The following is a 23,227-nucleotide window of genomic DNA, read 5'->3' as shown; positions in this document are numbered from 1 at the left end:
TTGGAAATCTGTTAAACTCCAAACCCTCTATCTGGGGGTTAAAAAAAAAAAAGCATCTAAAAATTGTGTACAATTTTAAAGCGTTATAAAGGAATAAACCTCCTAGAACCAATTCACACAGACTACTAGGTGTCCAAGGACTATGGGTTTTTCCTTGTTCTCTCCCATTTTCTCCTCTTTCTTCCTTCCTTCCCAGTCATGGTTCTCATTCTACCCCTAATTGTCTCCCTCCCAGCTTCTTCCCACAGTACTATAGAAAGAAATCAAAGAGACCTGGGCTTCAATCCCAGCTTAATCACTTACTAGTTTTGACTTCCCTGCTTGGAGGGAGGGAAGAAGAATCTCAAGGAAGTATGAGCAGTGTCAGAGAGGAAAGCAGGCCAAGTTCCTGAATCTTGCTGCCAGAAAGAAAACTAAACTACTTGGTCCTAAGACTATCACTGTGGTTTTACCATAAGGCGCCTGTGAGGGCTCCCAACGACTTCACAGTTACATATAGCTGAACAGTCATGTTAATGATGCATACCATGTTTTCCAGGAATAATCACCATTCCAAAAGTCTGTTCTGCAGTTCCCATAAATATCCCTGCCCATGCAAGATCATATGTCCTGATGTTTGCTTGGGGAAGAATCAACAGCAACTCAGTGTAAGTTGAATCCACTCTTTGGTCTTAATCACTAGGGCTTTCTCTCTTATATCTTGCCTATATTCCTCCTTTCTTAATTTTGCAAATCTTCGGAGCACAGGAGGAGCCAAAGGGAAGAAAATGAGATAGCCATTCATTTATTCACTCCACAAACATGAGCACCTGAATGGGCACTATTCCAGATGTCGAAAGCCCCCCCCCCCAAGGAGCTTTCATCCTGATGGGAAGAAAAAGACAACAAAATAAGCACATAACAAATAGAGTATGTTAGGTGGTGATAAGTACTGTAGAAAAAAACAAAGCACAAACCCTGAATAGAATGGAGGTTGGGGAATGAGATGCAGTTTCAAATAGGTCAGGAAAAACCTACTGAGAAGGTGACATCTGAGTAAAGACCAGGAGGTGAGAAAGTGTATCGATGTCACTGCTCCTCCGAGATCCCCTCCTTTCCTTTTCCACCATTTTTGTGCCACTCTGTTCGCACTACAGTGTGCTTTGTTCCTAACACCCAGCACCTTCAGCTTTTCTGCAGAAGACTGCCTAGAGATGACACAGCCCAGCACCTGCCCCGGCACCGCACTTGCCCAGTCCCCCACCATGAAAGCCAGAGAAAGAAGGTACTGGGCTTCCCTGCTGAGGCATTCGTGTGTCTTACATTAATCCATGTCTCTGATGCATATATATATATATATATATATATATATATAGCTTTTTTTTTTCCTTTTTTTTTTTGATCCTCTACGTGGCTTGCAGGATCTTAGTTCCCCGGCCAGGGATGAACCCGGGCCCCCTGCAGTGGAAGCACGGAATCCTAACCACTGGACTGCCAGGGAATTCCCTGATGCTTATGTATTTTAAAAAAGCAATTTCGTGTACATTATCTCAAGCACCACTCAGGCGCCCCGTTATCCTTTGATGACCTCCTTTTTAGTCTTTCCCTTTAACATGCTCTTCAACTTCACTAATCTCTAATCATGAGTATAAAAATATTGGAGGTGTAAGAACTGGACAGTGGGTTCAGCTGGACAGCTTTGCTGACTTCTAGAGATGCCCTAGCCCCTGCTGGCACACCCAGGATGATGGCTAAGGGCAGCCGGAGAATTCAACCAGTCACCCTAAATGTCAACACTGTTTTCAAGTAATTTCAGATCCTTCTCGCTCCACAGTGTCCCACATCGGTCAGGTGTTTATATATCCAAGGAGAAGCTACTATCTAGTAAACCAACGTAGTCATGATTTAGTGGAAAGAGCCCCGGACTAGACCAGAACCTGCCTCAATACACATTTATTGAGCATCTAACAACGGGTCAAGCCCTTACTGGGCACGGGCGATACGAAGAGGACCAATGCAGATGACTGAACCTTTGCTTTTACAGCTCTCATATTGCATTGAAAATGACAAACACAGTCCGATATCAGGTAAAGACCATAATAAAGTTATCAAAGAATCTTGGGAGTTCAGAGGAAGGATTAAGGGGGAGAAGGGGAAAGTTCCAGGAGGGTATCACAAACAATTTGAGCTGGATCCGGAAGGACAGATGAGTTTAAGCTGAAAAGTGAAGGACAGTCGTTCCCGGTGGAGAGAACCGAATGAGCCAAGGCGCGCTGAGACAGAGACCGTTGCCCGGCGCTGCAAGAGCACACAACCTGGGGCAAGGGGATTAACATCTCCGGCCCTTGGCTCAGAAACCTGTGGCAATTACACTAGCCTCGCGCTTGGGAAAACTGGAAAGGTCCGTGCTGCTTTCGCCAAGGCTCCTGCCCGGCCGTTAAGGCAGGAAGCCCTGGGAGGCGCGCGGGAGGGCAGAAACTGCGAACCGCGCGCTCCACGCCTCCATCCTCGGCTTACCGAAGTATACACTCCAGCTCCCAGAGAAAGAGCAAAGAAAAAGACCGGAAGGAAAGAAAAAAAAAAACCCTCGGAGGCGGGGAAGTGCGCGGCCTGAGTCCGGCCGGAGTGGCACGTGGGCCTCGGGGCCACAGTGGTTCCGGGGCTACCTGCCGGCGCGCTTCCCGCTGCCTTCCGGCCCCGCGCGGGGAAGCTGAGGCCGCGGTCCCACCTCCCCTCGGCGCAGCCTCGCACCTCCCGCCGCGTCACCCGTCGTTGCTCCCGCTCCTCAACGGCCGCGGGGTTTGGGCCTACCCAGCGGTCGGGCCACCTCCGCCCTCTCCGCCGTGACGAATCGGCGCCCGGCTGGCAAATTACCCAAATTCGGGGAGTTTTGAGAAACATATGGGGCCTGAAAAAATCCTTGATTGTACTAAGCACCACCGCGTCCCCACTAGAAGACTTACTTTTCTAAAGAGAGTCGGTTGGGGCCTTGAAAGGAATTAAGAAGAGTGTTGAAAGTGCGAGCGCGGAAGCTCCGGACGCGAGGGGCGGGGCGTGCGCGGGACAAAGGGAAGCGAGGCCGGAGCTGCGGGCGTTTTTTCTGCCCGCGGGTGAGTGTTTCCGACTGGGCTCGACTGGGTCGGGAGGGTGGCGAGGCGTGGGGTCCCGGCTTGGCCCGACCCCGAGTCCCCGGGGGTTGCTGGGGTTCAGGCTTGGCCGCGGCGCCAGAGCCGGGGGCCAGTTGCGGCCTCTCTGAGGCCTAGCGGAGCGGAGGGTGGGGAGGGAGTGCCAGCTGGGGCTCCTCCTGGGCGGCCAGATGTGCCCCTTCCACTAACCCCGCGGAATTGGTCAGAGCACCTCTGCATACTCCTCTTTAGTAGAGTCGCTGGGAAAGTGCATCCTTCGCACAAACCTAAAGGAAACGACCTCAGAGGAAGCCCTTGGGGCAAGCCAAGCCCGTGGTCCTCACCCCCGGGAAGGTGGTTTCCCCTCGGTTCAGGCAGCGACCTGAGCACTCGTGGTGTGGCTTAGAGTGAAGAGCGGAAGCTCGGAAACAGTTTGACCTGGGTTTGAAACCCAACTCTTGCACTTCCTGGCTATGTGTCTTTAGACAAGTTACTTACACTCACCGAGACTCCCTTTTTTCTTTGTAAAATGGGAGTAGCAGTACACATCTCGTTGGTGGTTGTGACTGTTAAACCAGATGGTGTAAGTAGTAAGCCTGTCCCGTATAAGGTAGTCAACAGATACTTGAGGATTTTATGCCAGGCACCGGGCATGCATCCGGTGGTGGACAAATGTACAAGGTCGCTCTTGGAATTTATAGTATAGCAAAGGAGATCAGTAATTTTAAAGTATTAGCAATAAAGTGTGACATATCAGGGAGCTTGTGGCAGTTATGTCAGGGCTTCCCCCAGCAAGGCCTAGTGGATGTTGACAGCCTACCTGAACTTGAGCAGGAAGGAAATCTGCACCAGACTCTGGTTTCTTGCCTGTTCCTTAAGGAGAGAGGGAGAGACCCAGGTTGGGCCATTGAGAAAATAAACGATTTCGTTCTGCACCAGGCCTCTTATTCATAATGCTCCAGGAATTCCCTTAAAATGCAAAACAGAAGCAAAAAAATCATGTTTGTTTCACATAATGTTGGATGAAAGTAGTCCAGTAGTCATAAAAGTTATTTGCCTCATTTCTAAAGATGAATGTTTGTCTCTTTGTACACACAGTGTGTGATGTATATTGAGGTAAGGACCAAGCTCACCTGTGTATGGTCATGTGGTGAGCTAGTAATACTAGGACAAAAGTTAGTAAGAATTGAGCTAGAAAAAAAAAAAAAAAAAGAATTGAGCTAAGTACAGGGACTACAATAATAAATTAAATGGTCCCTGTTTCTAAGCAGCACACAATATACCCACATTAACAGGTATAATACAATAGCATAGATCTGTGTAAATTGGATAGGAGTACAGATGAGGAAGCAATTAATTCCGCACAGGTGATTTGTCAAGAAAGCTCCATTGAGGAGATATATTTTGAAATGGGCTGAGAAGGGTAATAAGAGTTTTTCAGGTAGACTCTCAAAATTTATTCCCGGCAGTTATAAAGCTGTTTACCACTATAAGAGAATGTAAAGTTCATTATCACACCAGTTACCTTGTGCGCTGCCTCCAGGAATGAAATGCTGCTCCATTTTAGTAGAAGTTGTTATCCTAAAAGGGAGGCAGAGCTGCGGCTGATCAGGGAGCTGTCAGTATCTGGTAGGCCTTGTTGAGGTAGGCCCTGACAATACATCACATTCTACTGTCACTGTATTTTTATCAGTCTGACTAAATGTTTACATGGCATCAGCAAAACGTCTTCCATACAAGAGGTGGCTCAGTATCAAAAAAACAAAACCAAAAAAACTTGCAAGTACATGTTCAACTTTACTTTTTCATATCCCCAGTAATTTGTTTTAGTCATTTAATTCTGGTCCACCAAATGACCTAAAGAACTAGTAAAATATTAAAAAGGCTGGATTACTAGAAGACAATGTAATTTTACTAAGAAATACCAATTAAACTACCCTGTTCTTTAGGAAAACATTCTCTTATGCTTGCTGAGTTTTGATTCTTTTTCTTTTTTTTTCTTTTTTTTATTTTAGTGTCTCAGATTCATTCTTAAGGAACTGAGAACTTAATCTTCCAAAATGTCAAGTAAGTTTCATTTTTTATATTTATCAATCTATATTAATAAGAGACGAATGCCCTAGCAAATGGGAATTCCAAAATACTCTCATTTTTTTTTTCTTCAAAACAGGACCATTGGTAGTTTTGTTGCATAGTATTATATCTCAGTTGTTTACAAGAAGTTATTTATTTTCTTTCAAACAGAAAGACCATCTTATGCCCCACCTCCCACCCCAGCTCCTGCAACAGTAAGTTTTAATTTTCTTGTTAATGTAATAGCCAAGTCTGGCCTTGATACAAAAACCCAGATGTCTTCCAGTGACAGTCACTCAGTCATCACAGCAACAGGATGAAAAATTCAGCTAAAAAACAGCACTTCCTACTAAATAAAATAACTCTGCATCTTACCTTGAACCAACCCCAACATTTAAAGAAACATACTACTGAAATGCCAACCTCCTATGCTCAGTTCTTTTTTTAATTGGGAATAAGTGACAAGTTTAACATTTCTTTCTTGTTAATCTCTATTAAGAGTCTTGGAAGTTAATATGAAATGAATGCTCGTTGTGGCATTTATTATTTTTAAGCCTAACCTTCAACTGGTTACATTTTTCTCTCCTTGTCTGTACATAATTTTCATGTTAAATCAAACAATAAAGCTTCCAGTTCTATAATAACTTATTGTAAATCTTTATTTTCAAGCTGTTCAAGTAAGGATTTCATTATCTGTGGGTCAGATCCTGCCATTGCACTTTACTCCATAAGTAATGTTTTATTGGATTGAGAATTGATATGTTTCAAAGTGCCTAAATGATAGTAGTGAACTAGTTTTTTTCACCCAGCAAGCTCTGGCCCAGCTTGGTCAGCATGTAAAATAATTGGCCAATCCGCAAAACAGTTTTAACAGTAACCATTCAGGCCTTGCTGAAATGGATTTCTTGTTGTTTTTTAATTTAAAAACAAAAAACAAAACACTGTTAACATTGACCATATCCTACAAAAGAAGTTCTTTAAAGCTGTTAGCCCTCCTTCCATACTCCCTACCCCTAAATTTCTGGCTAGTTTACTAATTAGGTCCTTGTGTAATTTTGTTTTCTCCACTAGATAAACTAGTTTTATTTACTAGTATGTTTTAGTTATGTTTATCAACAATTTATTTTTCCATAGTAAGATGCTTTTAAAAAGAGATACTGTATCACATCTTCTCAGCTCAATTTATATAACATACAGTTTCTAAAGTTACTTCTGGTAGATCTTAAAGTCCTGTGTTTGGTTTGTTTCCTTTCTTAAATCAAAGAACATTTCTTACGACCATCTCCTTGGCACTCTGCTAATGGCTATACAGGTGGAGTTGAACAATTGAGAGATTCCTGACCTCAAAGAGCTAACCATGTACTTCATTTTTGGAAACGGTATAATTGTAATATTTTAGTTCGATTTTTTTTTTTTTAGTTCCCTTATTTTCTTACGTTACTGCCTCATAATGTTGAATAGTGATTATCATTGCTTATGCAACTTTGAAGGTGTCATTTTGACGCAAATACTGCCTCTGATAGCATATAATACCTTGAAAACAGACTTGATTTTTTGAGATAATAAAAATAGCTCAGAAACTAACCCTATGACTTCTTAAATGTAGAAAGGGATATTTTTACCTTTCTTTAGTCATACTTCTGCACCATTATAATTTCACATTTACACATAAACTACAGAAGACTAGGGGTTAGGACATCCAACAGAATGGATATTAAATGAGTTATCCTCCTTTCTTTTTTTTCCATTTCTTCTGCCACCACCATCACCACCTCCACCCACCACTACCACCCAAATGTACCACTCCAAGTAATATAAACTTCTTTTGTGCCTTTGATACTTCATCTGTGTTTTGCCTACTTATGTATGCTTGATTTGCGTCTTCTATAACTACATAGGCTAGAAATTGATCAGTAGTTTTCTTCTAAAGAATATCAAATGTATTATCTGCTTGACTGTCGTTCTTTTGGACACTAAGGATATGTGTAGTGGCATGTTTTAGAAAATTGTGTTTATAATAGCTACAGTTTAGTTGGGATGTGTTAAGTTTATTTTACATTATACAATTCAGCATTGGTATTGTCAATTGCATGTTAAAATGAAATTACTGTCACTTGTTTTGATTGAGGTTCATTAGGTAAAATACCTTACTTTTGGTCTCTCTTTGCTACATCCTTTTTATGCATTATACCTTGATTCTCATGAACATTGGATGTCATTTTATTAATCACGAAGGGCACTGCTATATAAGAGCTCATTTGTGATCACATCAACACATAATTTACAAAAGCCAAGAATTCTGTTGCTCCAACGAGCAGTTGTGGTTTGAAAGAGCTAGGGCTGTCAGGAAACTAGGTGAGAAAAGAAAGTTCAAGTCTGTCTACTAGAAAAGTAGTTCACATTAAAACTAAATGCAGAAATTGTTCATGATTGACCTGTGGAAGATGGATCAAAGAAGAGATGGAAGAGAAAGCCTATAAAAGAATGGGTTAAAAAGATCAGACAGTACCCCCAGAATGAAATCCATGCATTTCTTACAAGTCTTTGTTTTGAAATCATGTATGTGACATCCGTTGAATCCCACATATGTTCTTTTCTATTGACAACTTCTGACTTCCTGATCTGAATCTCTTCTCATTTCTCACACTGTATAAAATGATTTAAAGCTGTCTTTGAAAGTGATTCATTTCTTGTTTTTGTTTTTGGTAGATAATACATTGGCGGCATTCACGTAACTGTCAAATAAATCATGTTTTGTTTTGCATGTAAAGTGTTCTCAGACTCCTAGCTTATCACATTTCAAGCTTTCCTATCTCAGACATATGTCGCTAAGTTGTTATTTCATACTGTTGACCATAAAGTAACCCTGAATGTTTGAGACACTTCAGTGTATTGCTTATCCCGAAAAACAAGCACACACATGCACGCTCACACAAACACCACTGGCCCCTGCAAAGAGACAGAAAGAGAGGGGAAAAAAAACAAATACAGACTGGTTTTTCACTGAAAGAAAAAGAACAGTTACAACACATCATTGCTTGTTTAAAATCAGGTTGCTTTTGCATGCCATATGCAGATCATTTTTCATTTCTGTGTTTTCCTCGTTTGAGCTCATTTCTCATTCGTGTTTTTGTCTCATTTGTTTCCATCAGCAAATGCCCAGCACACCAGGGTTTGTGGGATACAATCCATACAGTCATCTCGCCTACAACAACTACAGGCTGGGAGGGAACCCGGGCACCAACAGCCGGGTCACGGTAGGAGAATCAACTATTACAGCATCCAGCAAACAACTGGAATTGACCAGAAATGCCTTCAGAGTTAGGTCCTTTGAATCATCAGCACAGCCATTTAAAAAAAAAAATTTAACCTGGCTTTTAGACTATTTTAAATATTCATTGTACAATCTTACACTGAAAAATGAAAAAATAGTGAGATCTGGATATGTATATAGAAGAAAAGAATTTATTCTGTTTGGTGGTTGGTAGAGGTAAAGCCTTGGGCACTTAATGCTAATACTATATGTAGACAAACCTAGAATTTCCTATGGTTAAGATGCCCTTCTTGAGATGAAGAGTATCTTTCATTTAAGGTAATTGGCATTAGGCTCAAGACCTTAGTTTCTTAATAAAGGCTGGGCTTACAGGCCTAGCTGCCCTACCAGTTTGAACTGCTGCACATAATTATTTGTCTTTTGGATTTAACAGTTGACCTAACTGAGATTCATTTCTCTCTAATTAAAAAGATTTTAATGTCACTTCAACGAATTGCAGAACAAAAGTTGAATGAAATTAATTTGAATTATCAGACTATAGATATCTACAGCTAGAAGTGCATTTATAATCCATAGGATAGAGGATATAATTTCTGAAACTTAGGATGTTTCACTTAAATGATCAGCCTAAGATACCAAAATTGGATGATGTACTTCAGACTTTCTATTTTATTTTATTTATTTATTTTTTTTAAGAAAGAATTGGAGAATTTTATTCAAGCCAAATTTGAGGATTATAACCTGGGAAGAACATCTCAGAAAGCTCTGAGAATTGTTCCTCCCGTTAGAAGACTTTTTATTTTACAATCATCTTAAAGTCCATTTAAGGGAGTTTAGGTACCAAAGAAACAAATAACTGTAAAAATGATTTACCAAAAATAAATAATAAATCCAAAAGCCAAATACCTACATACATTGGAATGTGGTATTGGTGAGAATTTATACAACCCAGAATGGCTGTAAACTTTTTAATACCTGGTTTTTGTTTGCTGTATTCATAAGTAATTCAATTAGTGTGACTTCAAAAAAGCCCTCTCACCCTGTAGTCAAGCTAGAGCAGAAAGCTTGTACCTATCAAACTATATGTCTATCTTGGTAAGCACATTGCTTAGCTTGATAGGTTTTGTTTGTCTAAATTTTTCATTGTTTCTGCATAATTTGTACCTCATAAGCATATCAAGTTTTATGTGCCATGCATATTTCATGGTATCTGAAAAGAATTCTGACAAAGTGTGTGTATGTATGCATTTCACAATGCATACAATTTTTATGTGCATCGGTACTTGTTTTTCCCTGGCCTGAATGTGTTTCACAAGTGTAACGGGTCACAAAGTTATCAAATGGTAAAGAACATTTTAATTTAAACAAGGAGTAGAATCGATTTTGGACCATTCATGTTAATACAGAAAATTATTCATGGGCAGTAAACAAAAGAATGATTACATTTTAATAGCTCTATACAGTCAGCTCTTGATTATCTATGTTAATGGAAAAGAAATGGTGGTAACTGTAATATTAGAATCATTTGTATTTCAGTTTCTGTAAACATTTTGTTCTTAACTTGGATGTATCTGTGGGATTCTTTGTTAACAAAGTGAGATCATTAAATGGAGACTTACTAGGGATAGGAAAGTGCAGTTGCTGTCTCGGTGCCTCAGCACGTTATCTGTTTCTCCCCATTCTTTCTTTCAGGTGTTAGAACCCAGTATTTGGGGGTAGGCAGTAGCTTCAGGGTAGATTAGTATAGGAGGGCTATTGAGCATGGAAACATTGATCTTCTGGTTCTTTGTGGTTGTTTTCTTTGTATTATTGTTCTCTCAACACCAGAATAAAGTGTAATCAAAGTGCTCTGTAGACTTATCTTGAAGAGCCTAGAAAAGGTGGAGGCTTTTAGCCTGTGTTAATTCCAGCCCCTTCAACTTCTAGTGACCTCTCAGGTCATTGAATCATTCTCTATGAAAATTAGTTATGCCTAAAGTTTTATACTACTATATATGTATAATTTAAGCTCTGTTAGGACTCAGTAGATCTGATTTTGACCTTTATAAAAGTGTTACTTTAAGATGACCTCACCTATGTGTTTTTTTGGGGGGGAGGGGGCTCCTCTTTGGTATTACTGTCTGCAAATCGCCTTAAGTCATTGATTTGAAGGAATGATTCGGTGACACCCTATGAATAGCTTCTTGTAGCGTCCACAGAACATCTGGTTTTCCCGATGACTCCAGTACACTCGAATGGTTTTCAGACAATAAACACTTTGTATATAGCATGTTGAAACCTTTTGGAGTGCTTATGGTAGCTATGAGATGGAATTCACTTCTGGTCAGTTCTTCATCAGATGATGATTAACATTCTCAAGTACAGGTATGAAAACAGATCAAGACAAAATGTTAAAAGTAGCTCATTTCTGTGCTTTAATGGAAATTCCATCCCAGAAGAAAACCTCAGATAAGATCCTACCAGAGAAACAGCTGAAAAATGGGAAGAAACAACAAAAATCTCTGAGTAGCCAGAATGTCACAAAATCATGGGCTTTATTCATAGGAGATTCCCAGGACCTTACTCTATTGTAAGCACAGTTTTAACAAGCATAATTAGTCGTTTTCCCCCAACTCATTGCCAGTTGGAAAGATGGACAGTTGCTGCTAGAGGTAGGTTTCCTGATAGCAGCAAGGAAAGAAACCACTAAAAAAGGAGACATGCCCTCCAAAAGCATAACCACCAGGCCATTTAATAAAGGGGCCAGCAGGTTTCATACCTCAATCTAGAGGATTATAGCAAAGCAGTGATTATAATTGTGTTCAGTGCAGACTGCTGCTTTTTTCTTTTTTAAAGAATAATGTTTGAGAAATTGTAGAAAGATATCTGTTTGAGATGGTTAATAAATTAGGGGGGTTTAGGGATATAAACCTTTAATATCCTGAAAACCAGCTAAAATTTAACTATGTTGTTATTGTTTTGGGTTTGGTTTTGTTTTCCTTGTGTTTGTAAATTGGTCAGTGTAATGAAAATATGACCTCAACATGTTCTTTTTGGAGAAAAGAAGAGAAATCAGCAAATTCATCGTTATAAAATACAGTTCTTTGAAAAATATCAAAGAGCAAATATTACTGTAATTTGTTTTTAAAGTGTTTTAATTTCACATATTAAAGCATAGACGTTTTAGAAGTCTTTACCTCTTTTTTAAAAAATTGTTAACAGTGGTCTGCCAACTTCAATTATTGGCACAATTCCAACTTTATTTGTAACCCACTTCTTGGAATTCTGAAGGTTTGTGTTGGATATAAGTTGGAAGTGCTTTCTAATAACTTTATGAAGAATCAGACTTTTATGTGTTTCATGCTCTGAATTCATGACATAAGGTTAGCTTTGTAGAAATCCCTCCCCCGCCCAGAGAACTCCTGCAGCCCTGAGACAGATCTCCTAGTGGCTGTTCATACCACCACTGTTGACAGTTTCCATCCCCCATGGCTCAGTTCACCCCATTGCCCACTGCTGGCTAAAAACAGAGTCTATCTACATGAGCATCAGCATGAGGTGTGCTAAGAATACGTGGGAGGAGTGGAAAGAAGGGAAATACTGCTTCAGAGGAGAAATACGTTCTGATAAGTTCATGTGTGAAGAAGCAGAGAGGAAGCCGAGTTAATTGACAAGTATGGAGGGAGGGAGGGAGACGCTCCTCACAGGAAGAAGAAGCGTTGTTGGAAAGTGGTGGAAGCAGGTACCAACACACTATTCCCGGAGCCCTTGCATGCAAAATAAGGTTGATTGGGGTCTCAGCCCAGAATGGAGGGGTTTCCCTCCGGTTTTACCACAACAGCAACATCAGGGCAAGGGAACAAAATGGCACCTTGGTTTTCTTGCAAGAATTTGCTCATTCCTGTCTTTTGGTCATGAGAGTGAAGCCGGCTCTTCTTCCCCGGAGCCTGGAAAGGAGGATCAGTATCAGGAGTCTCCCAGAAATTTGGGAGAAACAAATGTGATTCAGCCGTGATTTGATTCTGGGTCCTTGATCAACTGCAGCCATGTGTGTAGAGATGAGAGTAGGTTCAGCAGCCGCACTCCCTCATTGGAGATGTGTGGGGTGCCCACCGGGAACTATTTGATATCTTGCCTAGATTTAGCTTTTAGAAAGAGCTGATCTCTCCTCTTTCTTTCCCTTTTTTCTCTCTCTCACCCACTTTCTTCTTTACCTTTTTAAAAACTATTTTTCAGTCTCCTCGCCTCCTTTTCTTCTGTTTTCCTTTCCCTTTCTTTCTGTGTCTTCCCCACAAAACCAGCATTTTTTAAAAATTAAATGGAGTTTCTTGTTATAAGGTCTCAAAAGTAACTTAATCAGGCCCTGCTTCTGCCATTTCTCTGTTCCTGGTAAACTTGTCCACTCCTCCACTGTGATTAGGAGTAAAAAAAGGCATGACTTCAGTTCACACTTCCTGATCTCCTTTATAATAAAAAAAAAAAACACTAGATATGGGCATAGAACCTTCAGAAAAGTAAAATCTCTAGTCATAATAAAGGAGCTAAGAAGGGTTTTTTCGTTTTCCATTTTTGAACCTAGGAAATAGGGTTTGCGGTGGTGGCGGTTGTTGATGTGGAGGTGCGTTCCTGAAATGGTGCAAATAGTAAATAGTCCCCTGTAGGCAGTATGAGGTGTGGTAAGTGCTGAACGGGTTCAGCTTCCGGTGAGGTAATCAAGTGTTGACTGTATGTGTAATGGTAAATTAAGTAAAATAAAAGGGTGCCAGGTAATGTCCTAAACGTGGGACATCTGATATATAACCATATATTTTCGATGTCTGAATTATTGTGTAATATTTTATTTGTTCTTACAGCCAGGTTGTCAAAGCAGTGGCAATAAACTGCTAAGTAACGTATTAAAAAATTACGTGCCTAAAGTCATTTTCTTTATTTTCTTCTGATGTGAACATTTCTGAATTCGCAGTGATAGCTATTTTCAGTGGAGAAAATATAAGAATCTTGTATCCATGGACGAGTAGAAGAAAGGCGCATTAGCATTTTTTAAGGGACTCTCTTTTCAGTTTGCTGGTGAACTTCTTGCAATTGAGTAATGAATGTATTTAACTCTTTCCTAGGCATCCTCTGGTATTACGATTCCAAAACCCCCAAAGCCACCAGATAAGCCGCTGATGCCCTACATGCGGTACAGCAGAAAGGTAGGTGCTCAGGAGCCAGAAAGGAGTGAAGACTGCTGTCTTTGCTCTTGGCTTTATGTCAGGTTTCAGATTGGCTTAGCCAGCTTTTTTGTGCATAGTCAGAGGAAAAGATACAGAATTGCAGTTTTTAAAGAAATCAGTTCTGATTTCCGAATTCCAGAACTAAAATCCAACAAGAACATGATTAAATAAACAGTTAAAATACTTAAAGCAAAGTTATGTAGCCAATGTTACTTATGTAGTCTTTTGGAGAATATTTAATGACATGAGAAACATGTTTAGTGGAAAAAGGAATGCAAGACTACATGTACTAGTATCTTATTTTTATAAAAATAATAGCAAATACATGTTAGTTTGAATTTTAAAAAAGCCTAGAAGACAATGGTTATCTCTAAACAATAAGCTTATGGTAATTTTTATTTTCTTCATACCTCCTTGAATTTTTCCTCTTTTTTTTTTGGGTGATGAACCTCCATTACTCTTTTTTTGTTTTTGTTTTTTGTTTTTTTTAACATCTTTATTGGAGTATAATTGCTTTACAATGTTGTGTTAGTTTCTGCTGTATAACAAAGTGAATCAGCTATATGTATACATATAGCCCCATATCCCCTCCCTCTTGCATCTCCCTCCCACCCTCCCTATCCCACCCCTCTAGGTGATCACAAAGCATCAAGCTGATCTCCCTGTGCTATGCTGCTGCTTCCCACTAGCTATCTGTTTTACATTTGGTAGTGTATATATGTCAGTGCTACTCTCTCACTTCGTCCCAGCTTCCCCTTCCCCTTCCCCATTCCTCAAGTCCATTCTCTATGTGTGCGTCTTTATTCCTGTCCTGCCCCTAGGTTCATGAGAACCTTTTTTTTTTTTTTTTTTTAAGATTCCATATATATGTGTTAGCATAAGGTATTTGTTTTTCTCTTTCTGACTTACTTCACTCTGTATGATACACTCTAGGTCCATCCACCTCACTACAAATAACTCAGTTTCATTTCTTTTTATGGCTGAGTAATATTCCATTGTATATATGTGCCACATCTTCTTTTTTTTTTTTTTTTTTATTTATTTATTTATTTATTTATTTTTGGCTGTGTTGGGTCTTCGTTTCTGTGCGAGGGCTTTCTCTAGTTGCGGCGAGCGGGGGCCACTCTTCATCGCGGTGCGCGGGCCTCTCACTGTCGCGGCCTCTCTTGTTGCGGAGCACAGGCTCCAGACGTGCAGGCTCAGTAATTGTGGCTCACGGGCCCAGCTGCTCCACGGCATGTGGGATCCTCCCAGACCAGGGCTCGAACTCATGTCCCCTGCATTGGCAGGCAGACTCTCAACCGCTGTGCCACCAGGGAAGCCCCCACATCTTCTTTATCCATTCATCTGTCGATGGGCACTTAAGTTGCTTCCATGTCCTGGCTATTGTAAATAGTGCTGCAGTGAACATTGTGGTACATGACTCTTTGAATTATGGTTTTCTCAGGGTATATGCCCAGTAGAGGGATTGCTGGGTCATATGGTATGAACCTTCATTACTCTTAAAATAACAAGTATAACTGATATCTTTATTAAAGACAAGAGCATTTATTGATTTTCACCACTATTCAGAAATTTTAAAATTTTTGGTCAGAATTATTATACATGTATTTGACAATATGGTATATTTTATTATGCAGAGTAACCACATTCCTTCTAAACTCTCGTGAATTTTTAGAAAGACATAAGACTGTTATTGAGTTAGCTCATCATAAGTGTCTGCAGTGATTGGAGATATCCGAGATCTGCCTTAAAGTAACCTGACAGAGGACTCGATAATTATTGCAGCAGGCTGAAGAGAACACGGGGATTTGACACTATTGCCTCTGCCTTTGTTGATGATTGAAGGTTTCTATATTAAAAAGTATTTTTAAAGGTCTTTATTTTTAGGCATCAGTACTGAAATCTCAACTGTTTGTCCTTTTCAAGGTCTGGGACCAAGTAAAGGCTTCCAACCCTGACCTAAAGTTGTGGGAGATTGGCAAGATTATTGGTGGCATGTGGCGAGATCTCACTGATGAAGAAAAACAAGAATATTTAAACGAATACGAAGCAGAAAAGGTAGAATGGGACTGTAGGGATGGGTACAATATAAAATTCATGAACACTTGCCTTATTATTTATAAAAGAAACATAAGATCTAATCAGACAGCTGAGGCGTTGTCTGCCTGGGTCAAGTCACTTAATTTCTCTAAGACTTCAGATCCCTTGTCTGTAAAAAGGAGATAATTATCATGTCTTTTGATATTCAAATGAGGTAATGTAAGTATTCATTGTAACCTGCAAAATGTCAATTCTAAAACTGAAAACATTTGCATTTCAGATAGAGTACAATGAATCTATGAAGGCCTATCATAATTCCCCCGCGTACCTTGCTTACATAAATGCAAAAAGTCGTGCAGAAGCTGCTTTAGAGGAAGAAAGTCGACAGAGACAGTCTCGCATGGAGAAAGGAGAACCTTACATGAGCATTCAGCCTGCTGAAGATCCAGATGGTAAAAAAAAAAAAAAAAATAGTGGGGCTTTGTTTATGCTTTCTCTGAGAATTAAAATATGAGAGATCTCGTAAGTTTTATTTCCTATTCTAAATGGAAAACAAAGCATAATTTAAGTGCCATTTCAATATTTTGAATAATTGAATAATTACTTTGATTAATATTTGTATGTGAATTTCCCAAAGATAAAGAAATACCCTTTTTAGTGTAGAAGATAGCAAAAACTACCTATCGTTTATCAAAATCTTTGTACTCAGAATGCATGGAAGGTTTTTTAGTCACAATCAGAATTTTACCTCAACTGCTTTTAAAAAGTTAAATGGGGCTTCCCTGGTGGCGCAGTGGTTGAGAATCTGCCTGCCAATGCAGGGGACACGGGTTCGAGCCCTGGTCTGGGAAGATCCCACGTGCCGCGGGGCAACTGGGCCCGTGAGCCACAACTACTGAGCCTGAGCGTCTGGAGCCTGTGCTCCGCAACAAGAGAGGCCGCGACAGTGAGAGGCCCGCGCACCGCGATGAAGAGTGGCCCCCACTCGCCGCAACTAGAGAAAGCCCTCGCACAGAAACGAAGACCCAACACAGCCAAAAATAAATAAATTAAATAAATAAATTTTAAAAAAAAAGTTAAATGCCTTCAAGTTATATTCTACTTTCTTATTGGTTCCCTAAATTGGCTGAGTTAAAGGCTCTTAAGGGAGAAAGTTAATGAGCGGGAAGAGGCATTATGAACTTTCTTTTCTAGTTAATTCAGAAATCCAGCTAGAATTTATAAATACAACTCATGATGACACTTAGGAGGGTACACACCTACAAACTTTATACACGCGCACGCCCCCACACACAGAGCAGAGCTTCCTAGTTGGCATTCCATGAAGAGTTTGCAGGTACGCTTTTGTACCGCTGGTTGGTTCTCTGTAGCCATGCAGGGTCTGAAGCTGCAAGGAGCTTCAGAGCTAGCCACCTCCAGCTGTGAGTATACTCATCCACATAGCAAGCATGCTATACAAATAATATTTTCTTCGTGTACTGCTATGATGTGGAAAAGGTTGGAAGCTCTAGCTACAAGCAACAAAAACATCTAGAAAATAATTTAAGATCCCATTTTAAAGAAGTAGTAGTAACAAAGAAAAAGCTTGTAAGACCTTAAAGAAGAGACCTTTAAGAAAGGAAGCAATAATACCACCTAAAGACATGAATAAACTGATATACTTAAAAGGAGAGAAAAACAAAAATGAGTTTTTAAAAGAAAGGACTGGGATATTGACAAATATTCTCATAAATACAAAATATAATAATAAATATAGAAAATAGAATAGGGAATAGAAACAATATAGCATGTTAAGCAGAATCATCAGGGCTAAAGACACACTAGTGTAGGCAAACTTTAGTTGCTCGAATTGGATAATTAGTGCAAGAAAATATACAGAACTAAAAAAAATAGAAGATCCAGTCTACAAGTAATTGGAAGGATGGGGGTCAGTAATAATCGGAAACAAAGGCTAGCAACCATAGAAGACGTAAGTAGAAATCAGTTGAAGTTTTCACAGGTGAAAGGTAACAGCAGGAACACTGAGAAGGACTGAAAGAGCTTCACTTAGGAACAGTCTTCAAAGAGAGTCCTTTTCTCTGTTTCTCAGACTTCTGCCCATTATGTTTTTTAAGTTTAAAATAGGATATTAGAGCTGCTAGTAAGAAAGGATGGTAATAGTTAAGATACCAGGATAAGAATGACTTTAGACCTTGTTCCTTATCCCTCAGAACTGAGTAGAAAGAGGAAGACTTGGGGGGTGGAAATGTACATAAAACCAAGAGAAAGGCAGCACATCCACAGGTACAACAGCTGCTCACTTTTACAAAGAAGACCTACAAGGCCTACAAGACATACGTAGTTATCCACACAAGACGGTGAAGTCTTTTTTAACTGACATTTCAGAAAGAGAATATTCATGAGATAAAGTAAATACCTGGTGAATTAGAAAATATAAACCTACACCCCCCCCCCCAAAAAACAAAAAAATCAGACAACTAAAGTGCAAAGAAAGACAGGCCCAGATTTTTAAGACTTTTATTTCCCCTACCAGTCCAGTGGTCAACACTGGGGACATATACATGAAAGAAGAAAAAGAAAGGTAACCTAGATGGATAACCTAGCACAAATGTATATAATCGTAAGTGTGAATATGAAAAACGCTCCCTTAAGAAGTAAAAAGGTCACAGTTTTTTTTTAATGGTATCTTTTATTCCAGTAATTTTAATTTCAGAAGTGTATATCCTGAAGAAATTACTTGAAACAAAAAGCAATTTGCACAACAGTTCGTAGCGGTGGTGTTTCTGGTAATAAGAGTTTTAGGAACTACTTAAGCACCAAAATTAAGGGACGTGCTAAACTGACATAGCAACACAATTTGAGCCTTTGTAGCAGTTTCCTAAAGTGTGGTCCCCCACCTCTGACGGCACACTAAGATGGTTAGGTGGTTCAGAGAGGAGCTTTTGTTTTAATGTGTATTGCTTAAGAGGAAGCTCTTTTTTTTTTTTAAGTTGATTTATATAAAAATATTAAGTAAATAATAGCACAGGTTGTTAGCAGGTATGTCAAAAACTGGTAGTGATAGGGCAAAGGTAATAGCTATTAAGAATAAGCTTGTAAACCAGATCCATACTATATGTATATGCACTTGAGTGGATGAAAACAGCATGTAATATACCTTGATACACTGGCAACAAATGTATATGTGTGTAAATTGATAAAAATTAAATGTGAAATTTAGAATTAAACGTTTTTAAGGCTTTAGTGGTATTTTAATCTTTTAAAATATATATGCCCATCTGGGAAACTGAATATTGCTAGAGAGAATGTTTTCTCTGCAGTGGGCATTTTCCTTACTTTAAAGTGCTGCAGTGACAAAGACACCACCCAGTTCCTATGTATGTATCGTCAGTTGTAAAAGCCTTAAATTACTACCCCAAAAGTGAGGCATTTGGCAAAATCTGTTTTGCTGTCAGTGCAGCCTTCATGTTGATTTCCAGGCCAAAGACACATGGTTGTATTTCATTTGTGTTTCAGCCAAATCTTCCCAGATGCACATCATAACTTAAAGATTTATTTTAGATTTTGTTAGACCTGTGAGGGCCATGGCTCCTTGGTAACTAAGTGTTAACGTTGTTGCACTCTCCTGATGATGGTAGTTGGTGACCTAATTTCCAGATCCTTTTGTTTGTTCCAGATTATGATGATGGCTTTTCAATGAAGCATACAGCTACCGCCCGTTTCCAGAGAAACCACCGCCTCATCAGTGAAATCCTTAGTGAGAGTGTGGTGCCAGACGTTCGGTCTGTTGTCACAACAGCTAGAATGCAGGTCCTCAAACGACAGGTCCAGTCCTTAATGGTTCATCAGGTAGAGTCACAGAACATTTTATTATGCCACAGGTGCCAGGTGACCTGATCCTATACCAGTCTGACCTGTTCCTGATTCAGGGAAGAGGCTGGAGGGAGTAGACCTTTCCCAGAGATTTAATAAGTTTGTCATTAAAACTGTAACGTAGAGCCTTTTGACAGAAAGCATATCCATTAAGAATTTTGAGACATCCTGTCAGCTCTTACTGATGTACTAAATATTTTTTTTCCAAAAAATTGCTGAGGCCTGAAACAGTATTCTCCAACATATACTTATTAATCAGTCATTCCCTCTATGCTGCATTTTACATTTTAAAAATCTTAGCTAGATACATTATGTAATAAATAATTTAAATTAAAAATTCAAAACATTTATCACACTATGAGAATGTGTGGACCATTAAAAAAATGGAGACATATTTTCTGTTTGACATTTGCTTTAGAGAAAATAATTCAGTAGTAACAAAACCTGATCTTATGTTTTATAGCGAAAACTAGAAGCTGAACTTCTTCAAATAGAGGAGCGACACCAAGAAAAGAAGAGGAAATTCCTGGAAAGCACAGATTCATTTAACAATGAACTTAAAAGGGTATAAATTTAATGTGTTAACTATACTTTTATCACTGTGTCTGTTACTTTTTGTTTTTTTCCTCTTTCTTTTTTCCAAAATAGTGTTTTTATGGAACATTGTTCACTTTGAAACAGGGTTAACTTTGCTATAACTGGCAAGGTCTTTGCTTTATGAAATAATTTCCATTTTCTGGCAGAGTTGCAGTAGGTTTGAAATATCATATAGTACACACATATGTACTAGGCCTTAGACTCTAGAACCCTCTGAGGTTTTAATTTAAACTCTCATGCAGTTGTGAATTATTTTCATTTCATTGCAGTTTATTCATCAAATGTCTCCATTAACTGTAGTTCAGTTTGCATTTTGTATGAAAACAAGTAAATCTAGTGTTTGGCCGCCTGAGATATAAAATGGAAGCTTTTGAGTATAATCCAGAACTTTCAGCATTGTCTCACCAGCTGTTCTGTAATACTTGATGTTATGTGGCGTGCTAGGGCAACTTTCCTGTAGACACAAGAGCTTCAGAGAGGACGTGGAACCATGTTTTTTTCTGCCATATATATGTATATAGTTCTTAGCCAAGAAAACCCACTTTTAAACCGATTTCTCTGGTTCAGAGATTGTAAGAAAAGAACATTACTAAGAGAGTTTTTTGGGTTCTGTTTTCTGACTGCTAGTTGTGTGGTTTGAAAGTAGAAGTGGATATGGAAAAAATTGCAGCTGAAATTGCACAGGCCGAGGAACAGGCTCGCAAAAGGCAGGAGGAAAGGGAGAAAGAGGCAGCAGAGCAAGCTGAGCGCAGCCAGAGCAGTATTGTTCCTGAGGAGGAGCCAGCAGCTAATAAGACCGAAGAAAAGAAAGAAGACGAGAGCATTCCGATGGAGACAGGTAACCTTTCAGTTGATACCGAAGTAAATGTCGAGGGTTTTTACAGCTGTCTTTAGTTCTGCTTTTCCTTTCTCAGTGCTTTTCAGAAGTCACTTTGTTGATCTTGCCTCTTGAATTATTCTCCATATGACCTACCCATTTCTTTCAAAATCTTAATCTCTTATAGTAGAGTCCACTTCAAATGTTGATATTGGTACAAAACAGCAGTGGTGTGTTGTCTTTAGTCTTGCTGTTTGAGGTCTTGGTTATTTGCCCAGATTGAGTCATGTCATTTCCTGGGAATATAAAGTATAATGGTTTAATGGTTAAGGATACTGGCCCGGGAGTCAGACAGATCTGGGTCTAATGCTGCTTCACCACTTGTTAGCGCTGTGACTTTGGGTAAGTTATTTAATTTCAGTTTCCTCATTTGCAAGTATTCTAGCACCTGCCTCTGAGAGTGAGTTCCCAAGGATAAATGTACATAAAATCATCATTACTGCACTTGACATGATATTGGCACTCAGTATTTTAACCTTTATTGCTAAAATTGTTTAAACAAGATGTGGTCATTGCTCTTAAGATCAGTGTCGTCTCTGGTGTCCTAGAACGGAGTTAGGCAAATAAAACCTGCAGGCCAAATCCTGCCTGCCACCTGGCTTTTGTAAATAAAGTTTTGTTGGAACCGTTTATTTACGTATTGTCTGTGGCTGCTTTGGGGCTACAACAGTATAGTTGAGCAGTTGCAACTGAGACTACCTGGCCCACAAAACCTGAAATATTTACTATCTAGCCTTTATAGAAAGCATTTGTTGACCCCATCCTGGAACAATTCATACTTCTGTTCTACTGATTTTCCTGATTAAAAGCATTCCTCAAGGCAAACAGTAACACAGCTTACATGAAGTACCGATTAAATCGATTATTGCTTGAAATTTTGAGATCACTCTACTTTCTGGCACTGTTTTGACCCTGCCCAGTGCACTGTGTAATAAACAGAACTGAGCTGAAAGTATGGGAAACACAATCAAAGGCTCCCTGGACCATCATTACAAGAAGTGAGAGGGACCATAGTCATACTTGGTGCTCAACCGGCAACTTCTGATTTGACATCTGGAAAACATTAAGTAGAATATAGTATCTTTACCAGATATTTCTACAGAATGTAATTCAGCAGATTAACATTTCAGATAGTCAGATTTTAAGTTTTATTGTCTGAACCTTTCTCTGTTTTGTGTGAACATGTTTTTTATCTTAACAGATTTGGAGCGTGAACACATTCTGTGGTTAAAACAAGAGCTTGAGAATTAGAGCATGGTTCTTTGGCTCATTTTGCAGCTAGAATACTCAGCCTTGCCTCTGTTTTGTCATCTATGAATAGAGCATGCCTAGGTCTTTACTCAGATTTCATCCTTCTAGCTGAAGAAAAAAAACTGAAGAAAATTGTTCTGAAGACTATTAGAGCAATAACAGAAAACAGCCCAGCGTGACTTGTAACAAAGTACTTTAAATATCAGCCTTATACCATTTCCATACCTGCTTTCTCACTCATTAAATCCAAGCACTTCACAACAGCACTGTCCAATAGAAATGAAATATAAGTCACTGTGTAAATTTTCTACTACCGACATTTTTTAAATGAAATTTTTTAAGTGAAATTAATTTTAATAAGTTCAAATTCCGATGTGTATTTTTAGACTTAGAGCACATCGAAATTTGGAAGCTAAATTTTCAGCAGAAATACTTGATCTGTATTTAGATTTCAAATTTTACAGTTAAAAAGTAGATTGTTTCCAAATCCCAAATTGTTTTAAACATGCTATAAGTTGCTCGGTCACACTCGCTCATATCAAGTGCTTCGTAGCCATACGTGGTGAGTGGCTGCCTTATCCTCGGATGCCGCGGCTCTGGACTGGCAGCATAATTAGAAGAGGGAATGTTTGTCTTGGAACTAACAGTGACAAATGTGTGATTACAGAGGAGACACGCCTTGAAGAAACGACGGAAAGCCAGCAGAATGGTGAAGAAGGCACGTCTACTCCTGAGGACAAGGAGAGCGGGCAGGAGGGGGTGGACAGTCTGGCAGAGGAAGGGACCAGTGATAGTAACACTGGCTCAGAGAGCAACAGTGCAACCGTGGAGGAAGCACCAACAGACCCCGTACCAGAAGACGGGAAAAAAGAATAAACGTTGCCTTGTTTTATGTGTTCTAAATACTTTTTTAAATGAAAAAATGTTTTTTGAGTTTTAA

The 23,227-nt window shown here is 39.4% G+C and overlaps 1 protein-coding gene and 1 long non-coding RNA gene across 3 annotated transcripts in view; one reads left to right on the top strand and one right to left on the bottom strand.

The window, feature by feature from the left end:
• Positions 1–2,785, bottom strand: part of LOC118886372 — an 18,977-nt gene extending 16,192 nt beyond the window's left edge. For both annotated transcript variants that reach the window (XR_005017717.1, XR_005017718.1), the window contains exon 1: positions 2,731–2,785. This is a non-coding gene — a long non-coding RNA (uncharacterized LOC118886372). The remainder of the gene's footprint in view (positions 1–2,730) is intronic.
• Positions 2,620–23,227, top strand: SMARCE1 (SWI/SNF related, matrix associated, actin dependent regulator of chromatin, subfamily e, member 1). The gene is made up of 11 exons (XM_036835980.1): positions 2,620–3,089; positions 5,120–5,171; positions 5,349–5,392; positions 8,330–8,434; positions 13,545–13,625; positions 15,576–15,707; positions 15,970–16,141; positions 19,366–19,538; positions 20,026–20,127; positions 20,787–20,997; positions 22,955–23,227. The coding sequence occupies exons 2-11, from the start codon at positions 5,165–5,167 to the stop codon at positions 23,161–23,163; spliced, it is 1,236 nt and encodes a 411-aa protein (XP_036691875.1). The 5' UTR covers positions 2,620–3,089; positions 5,120–5,164; the 3' UTR covers positions 23,164–23,227.

The sequence above is a fragment of the Balaenoptera musculus genome, chromosome 20, assembly GCF_009873245.2.
Source record: "Balaenoptera musculus isolate JJ_BM4_2016_0621 chromosome 20, mBalMus1.pri.v3, whole genome shotgun sequence".
Taxonomy (NCBI): Eukaryota; Metazoa; Chordata; class Mammalia; order Artiodactyla; family Balaenopteridae; genus Balaenoptera; species Balaenoptera musculus.
The sequence above is the reverse complement of the archived record's forward strand: the minus strand, read 5'-3'. Positions and strand labels throughout refer to the sequence as shown.

What these genes read in the sequence shown, in the direction of transcription:
- SMARCE1 (XM_036835980.1), top strand. An exon ending in AGTCCTTAATGGTTCATCAG is followed by an intron (nt 19,539 to 20,025) that starts GTAGAGTCACAG and finishes TATGTTTTATAG; the next exon opens with CGAAAACTAGAAGCTGAACT. An exon ending in TTAACAATGAACTTAAAAGG is followed by an intron (nt 20,128 to 20,786) that starts GTATAAATTTAA and finishes TCTGACTGCTAG; the next exon opens with TTGTGTGGTTTGAAAGTAGA.